General features: G+C 39.7%; 2 protein-coding genes and 1 pseudogene across 3 annotated transcripts; 1 reads left to right on the plus strand and 2 right to left on the minus strand.

The window, feature by feature from the left end:
- Positions 1-204: 204 nt before the first annotated feature.
- LOC110065542 (uncharacterized) lies at positions 205-2481 on the plus strand (annotated as a pseudogene). Its single transcript, XR_016203430.1, has 3 exons — positions 205-327; positions 401-518; positions 1076-2481. The product of XR_016203430.1 is annotated as an uncharacterized LOC110065542 (transcript).
- On the minus strand, positions 2478-4134 carry LOC149098718 (uncharacterized). The gene is made up of 5 exons (XM_089276624.1): positions 3954-4134; positions 3738-3835; positions 3426-3578; positions 3153-3272; positions 2478-2918 (listed from the first exon to the last, which is right to left on the minus strand). Exons 1-5 carry the CDS (start codon positions 4132-4134, stop codon positions 2769-2771), a joined length of 702 nt encoding a protein of 233 aa, XP_089132750.1. The 3' UTR covers positions 2478-2768.
- A 313-nt stretch (positions 4135-4447) lies between these two features.
- Positions 4448-6925, minus strand: LOC149098719 (uncharacterized). Its single transcript, XM_089276623.1, has 4 exons — positions 6228-6925; positions 5647-5750; positions 5167-5279; positions 4448-4551 (listed from the first exon to the last, which is right to left on the minus strand). The coding sequence occupies exons 1-4, from the start codon at positions 6854-6856 to the stop codon at positions 4510-4512; spliced, it is 888 nt and encodes a 295-aa protein (XP_089132749.1). The 5' UTR covers positions 6857-6925; the 3' UTR covers positions 4448-4509.
- Between the last annotated feature and the right edge of the window lie 14 nt (positions 6926-6939).

A 6939-nucleotide genomic window follows, 5' to 3' on the forward strand; every position in this document is an offset into this window, starting at 1 on the left:
AGGAATCCTTCCTAAGGTAGATTTTTATTATTAGTTGACGATTAACCAAGAAACATGGCGGAGTGGATTTTGAATTATCCCGCGCGGCGAGAGAACAAATTGACATAGCGTGATATATTGTACTTTATTATTGGCCAAAATAAAGAATACAGATAGAAAAACTGTTACTATTGGTCCTTGATGAAAGTAATGAGTAACTAACTACGAAAGAGTGCGTGAAGACATTGTGAAGTTAGCTTCGATCGTTTGATCAACGAACTGTGCCGAAAACTGCAGCGTTAAACCTTGTTTGAATATCTTCTTTGACTGAAAATGATTCGTGTCCAAGTAAGTATATTTTTAGCGTTTCGTTTTATAAACCTTTCGGCCGCTGTATAAAGTTAAATGGTGGCAATGCCAGGTTTTGATCGAGGTGCCCGAGAGCGAAGTGGCAAGGGTTGAACCTGTGATGTCCGCGCGATTACCGCAGGAATAGCGATATGTGAGCCATAGACGCGTTTCCCGGCCTTCGCATTCAGGTGAGTTTTGTTTCATAAAATGATTGTAATAAATGTAAATTTATAGCAACTCTTATTTGCTGTGTAGTACGCCCTTAGTATTATTATAATGCAAATGTCCTGTTGTTTCGTTCTTTGTTTCCGAATTATCGGCTAAACGAAGTTACTTGTACTATACGTGCACAGCGAGCTACATTTCACTTCCATTGAACAATAGACGGAGTTCCCACCGATTCGTTCAACTTTTACCACGCAACTTTGTGTTGTTATAGCTGGCATGTGATGTCGTACAATTCCAACAATAATCCAGCTGTGTTTCATAGAGCAACATTCTAACCTTTGTTGCAGCGTAATTATGTTTGGTGCCTCCCAAATTTTGTCAAGCTAAAGTATTACCATTTAGCGTTGAATCTATGGTTAGGCACTTTTTTTGTCATAGTAGTTTGAGCAGTTTCCCTAATGTTTTATTAGAGGGTCTTTGCAAATTAAAGAAACCAGTCGTTTCTTTTATGTGAATTATGTATGATTTCATTCTTTTTGAGCATGATTGTCATTGAAATTAATTGCCTTGTTTTTAGGAACTGAGCCAAGACAACCAGTAAACACGGTTGCACAAGCACACCCAACACCAGCAGATCCTGCTGTGGTCAGAGCTGCACCACATCAGGAGCAACCTAATAGAAATGTTGCAGATGCATGGGCCGACAGTGTACTAGGTGGTTTGGAAGACCATCCACCTTGTCAACACTGTCTGATGGGACCCTGTATCACTGTCAGTGAGGTAACCAGGATACAGGGATCATGTGCTCCAGATATTACGAACCATTCAAAACGCCACAAAAATTATCGTAAGTTCTGGAAGAGTCTAAAGGACAGGGGTTTGTGGCAGCACGAACTTTATCTTCATAGGAAGACCTAAGCTGGCCTGAGCGAAGTTAAACTTCGGGAACTTATGCCCCAATGTGTCCTTGATGACACAAGGAAGTGATATCCCAACCCACCGGGTGTGCCATACATGGGACACAAAAGGGCGTAAAGCGAGGGCCAAAGTAAAACGTACAAGTGGAATAGAGAGGGTTGGGGAGGGAGAGAGACCTTTTCCAAGCATGTCATGAAAAATCGGCATTATTTGTGATGTTACATTTATCCCTGGCATAGGGGGTGGAGCTGGGGGGGGGGGAGGGGGTGTTGTAGCTGCCCCTCTCCCCACATTAAGGTGCCAAAAATATTAATGCTGCAGCATAAAAATGGTTTGATAAAATATTTCGTTTTGTGATCTTTTCAAAAATATTTTCATCAACTATAAGAACCATTTGCAAAGCTCTCAACAAAACTCTACTAGAAGAGATCCACAGTGTAAGATTGCATTTGACATTATCTGTGGCGTCACCGACTTCCAAGTGCACATTTTCTGCCCTACGCAGACCAAAAACCTACCTTAGAAGCACCATGAAGCAGGATTGGCTAAACAAATGCCTCCTCCCGCATCGTTGTAAGTCTATTAGGGACACATGGAACACCATAGACATTGCAAAGAACTTTGTTTGTGCGAATGAACAGTGCAAAAGACATGCTTTTAAAATATGAGTTAGTGGTATGCGCTTGGCTTAACAATGAGGGGCCCCCCCCCTCCATGTTTCAAAATGCTCTGCTGCTCCTGCCTTGTATTATTGTTATATGTCTAGTGACACTTTGTGGAGCTTTGAATGGTTTATAGACCTGTACTAAACAGACTTGTACAGAAAGATATATTCAAGCTGTGTGGTGCTGGGTCTATCTGTTAATTAACTTTAAAATGTGATCTAATGACATTGTTTTGGGAAACAGATAAATGCAATCCAGGTTAGATGAAAATTGTTATACAGTACTGTAAAGCAACGTTCATTTGCCTTATCCTTGAAATAAAGTTCTCTATAGGGATAGAGCCAGTCATATGGCTCACATAAATTTTGAAAATGTAATAAACAAGCAGAGTAACTCTTTATGGCAGTCTGTTGATCATGACTTTTATTTAACTTGGTGGCTCCTAGAGGAGCCTTTGGTTTTTGACCTATAGAGTACAATGCCGTGCCAAGTAAATATGACCCCACAGGATTTTCCCTGCAGAGTGCAATGCAAGTACCTTGCATATTGGTATTGTCAACTGGAGGGTGCAATGTCATACCAGGTAAGTATGACCCTACAGGACTTTTCCCTGCACAGTGCAATGCAGGTGTGTGGCCTTTTTGGAACAGGTCTTGCATGTTCGCCATCCATCTTGCTCCACAATACTCAGTAGTTCAACTGGAAAAATCTACTCCAGATAGCCTCCCTGAGTAGAAATGTTTTGGGGCGAAGATTTTTGTGACCTGTTCTGCGATTTGGTTGGCGCACATCCTGCAACAAACTGACTGAGCTTGCTTCTCTGTTAACATTTTCATTCTGCAATGATACAATAGCAGTAACAGTGTACATAATATCAGCCATACATGTTAAATTTGATGAACTGAAACATGGGATATTTACCATTGGCATACAAAATCAGTAAGTCACTTTATATGCAAATTGAGTATATAGAGTATACTGGTGGGAAGGGGGTAGGTGGGTGGATCACCCTGGTATGTATGCAGATTAGTAAAGGCAAGTACCTACCCAATCCACCTGTCTGTGACTTACCCAATCCATTACTGCCAGAGAAATGCGCATGTTGAAAGTGCGGTCAGCAAAGTGAATTCTCTTTGGACCGTAGATGAGAATGCAGTTGTTGAAAGACTCCACCCAGTAAGTGTCACGGCACTGCAATTATAGAAATGGTTCAGTGTTAAAGTAGCTTTGTGGTGATTTGTCAAAACCTTTCTTGGAAATTATTTGCGTATTCATATTCTTTGGCATAATGAGCTAAAGGCTTACTACCAAACACAGAAGAAATACCAATTCCTGCTAATATACCAGATAGTAGTCCTCAGCAAGCTTGTACACCTTTGATTCTAAAATAAATTTGTGCTGGGCAGCCACTGCTCTTGCATTTGTAATTTTAGTCTTGCTGCACTGGTACCCAGGTTTCTTGCACTTTGACTCGGGATCACATCTACCATGGTTGCCCTACAATAATGAGTGGCTATATTTCAGATTTTTGAACAATTTATTTCAACACTGGGAGTAGTTGTTACTCTAAGAAATCCTTGCTTACATTTCTATAATTGATATCAATCAGTATTCTTCACCTTTTCGTACCTGATCATGTAGTGGAGAGTGCCGTACCTGATAGTGATCAACTACTGTGAGCAGTCTCCTCCTCAGGTCACCTAGACTTGTGCAATTCTTCATAGAGAAGTAGAAGTACCGTTTAACTCTGGCCTCTAAAAATATTGGCAAATTCAATAACAGTGATGCATCTCAATATACCTGACTACCCCTGTGGAGTTGTACCTAAATATACTATTTGGTTAACTAGGAAAAAAAGATTGCAGTACATACGTTTGTCTGATAGCTCCAAATAGCACTTTTCACCTTCCCATTTCTGTGCACCACTACTTATTTCTTTCATGGCCTTTGCCACTCCCTTTGTTCCTAAAAAGCAACAAGAAATTAGGTGAAATAAAGTAAGATTATTGATACACTGGAAGACAAGAGAAATTGAAATGCCATGAAACACCATGTATTGTCTTGTTTTCAAATCCACTCAAAATATGTTACTAGTGCCAGTAATAATAAGTACAGTCATGATCTTGATGTTGCAATATGAATTGAATTATTAGGTAATTAATTTCTTACCATGCCAAGTGTCAAATGAATTTTGTATGTTCTGCTGTAAAAGCGAGTTTTTTATTTTTAGCACAAAGTTATGTGCCACTTCTATCACATTGAGTCCTGAAAGATGTACCAGTATATGTTAATAAACTACTGTTATATCGAGATGAATACTTGTAATCTAGACGCATGACAAATGGTGCGACTGTAAATACCTTTAGCTTGAACAACAGGGATAATTTTTTTAATAGCCTCAAACTCATGTGTTTGGGAGCTCCAAAACTCAGCTTTTGTCACCGTTTGAGCAGCCAGCACATGTTGGGTCCTATAAAATAGTAATGCTTCACTGTAAGTGACCACTGGAGACAGGAAGGCCCAGTTACCATAATGTATTAAGACCTGTCTTTGGATTTCAATTTCATATTGCACTGTTATTGCCCATTTAAAACCCAAAATCAATAAACAGGTTATTCACAATACACTTCTATAATTTGGTTTGCTACTAGTTGAGGGCAGTTGGTGAATCAGAACATTGACTCAATTAATATCTGGTGTTCTTTTGTCTTTGATTGAAAACGTGAACAGCAAGTATATTGTAGCATGAAATAATAATGTTACAAAGGGATATCAACTGCTGATCACCACTGGTATGTAATTACTCATAAGATATCATTGCTACTGTTGAATGGTAGGCATTAGCTGTTGAGTCATGGCGGCAATCAGTTATGACAGTCTAACAGAGAAGAGTACAGTATTAAAAGACCTTTTTAACATGTTCATATGTATAAACTATCAGATGTATGCGCAAGTATCACTCAGAGGGTAGAGCTGTATATTGTGCTAGGTATAAATTTGATTATGCTCAAGGTATCACTGACTTATGGCCCCATGCCCCACTGGGGGCAATAAGGATTAATGATGATGATGATCACTGACTTACAGCTCCATTCCTGTCCTTGTATGAATCAGTGTTTTGGACCTCACAGATACTGCTTGCTATTGATGCCTCTGCAGTTTGATTCACTGTGTTTATATAACCCATGGTGTCATGCACTACAAAAAAAAAAGGCACAGGTTTCATTACAGGTACTAACATTTACATTCCAAAAAGAACACCAACAGTAACAAACCATTACCTCCTCACTCAAAAATACGTAATGATGAAGATGAAAACTACAATAATGATAATGATGTAATGTGAACTGAAGTACAATGATAACAGTAATAATAATTACACTTTTGGTTATGTACAATTACCAATTTCAGCACTTATATAATAAGTACATACAGCTGTAATGAGGGCATGATGGAAATCAGTGTCCTAGTTTGTTATTATAGTTTACTATAATAATTATAAAATGTTTTCCCATCATAGGTAATAGTATTACACAAAGAAACATTGACTATATCGAGAGCTCACCAAAATCAATATACTTGTCTCCAACATTGCCAAGTTTTGCAGCCTCAGCAAAGCCTTGGTTCTGGTTTTCAAGCATGCCAGAGCTTGTAAAACCATGAACCAACCTAAAAAAACGATGGACAAGGCATTGTTAACAGTTCTTCCCTAATCCTGTGTAACAGTAAGTGCAGTGTTGTGGTTATGCAAACAAAACACAGAATGTTTACACGTAATGTATATATAAAATAACAAATTCCAAGGAGAGTGCCATCGGTGCATGACAAAAAATACGGATAAACCGATAGTAAATCAGTAGTCATGCCTTGAATCCTTTCTGCGACTGTAAATGTAACTACAACAAGTAAGTGCAATAAGCTCTATTCGTTCCCGATTGATAACAGCGAAGTCAAACACAACTCAGATTTGTTGATGTAAGACCTCGTACCCATTCCTGCATTCCGGGGACGTCTGGTGAAACAACTACCCAACTAATTCAAGAAGGAAATAATAAATTACTAAACCGTGAAATGACTAGCTTAAAAGTAAGCTTGCTTGCTACTGAAAGAGCGGCACTGTGATAAAAATATAAATAATTGTCTTACCTGCAATTGGCAGTGTACTTGTTGCCAAGTATGGACGAGCTAGCCCACTTGACTCTGTGCCCGTTCATGCAGCACAATTCTGTCCTCAGTACATGCCCATCCATAGCTGCGGTCCCATCGAAACCGTATTGCAAACCACATGCACATCCTGTGGCAGTTTCCTGTAGCAAAACAGTAAGACTGTCCTGTCCACAGACAAAAAAATTTTCATCCTCACGAGCTGGGGACAAAACCTGTTTACATGGTGGAGCTTCCTCACACCGCCACTGACACTGGAAGTCTGTCTTTTTGGCTTCTCTTTCGGCATAGAGCTCAAAGACAGATTCAGTGGCATTCGCTTGCACTTCAACCGAGTGCATTTCTTTGTAATCTGGGCCGCTTTTCCCCTCATAATGATCCATGAGAGCGATCAGGAAATCGGCATTGGTTCGACCAGATCTAAGATCGGCCATATTGCGTAGCCGAACGAATCTCTCGTTTGTGGCTCTCATCTCTTCTTCTTCACCGAAACCGAACTGAAAATTCAAACTGAATAGCGTTTTGCGAGGTTTTTCCTTTCGTCTCTCGTTGTAGACTCTCTGCTGATCGCACTTAGCTTTCTTTGCACAAGGCTCGCCTGGTCCCATCATTCCACGATCGCGAAAATGGTTCTGTTTACTACAAGGAAATCCCTCTAATTTTATTCGAACTTTGTGCCATCGCTAGCACCAAT

Source organism: Orbicella faveolata, unplaced genomic scaffold (genome assembly GCF_042242905.1).
Source record: "Orbicella faveolata isolate gen_17 unplaced genomic scaffold, um_ofav_v1 contig_46, whole genome shotgun sequence".
Lineage (NCBI taxonomy): Eukaryota > Metazoa > Cnidaria > Anthozoa > Scleractinia > Merulinidae > Orbicella > Orbicella faveolata.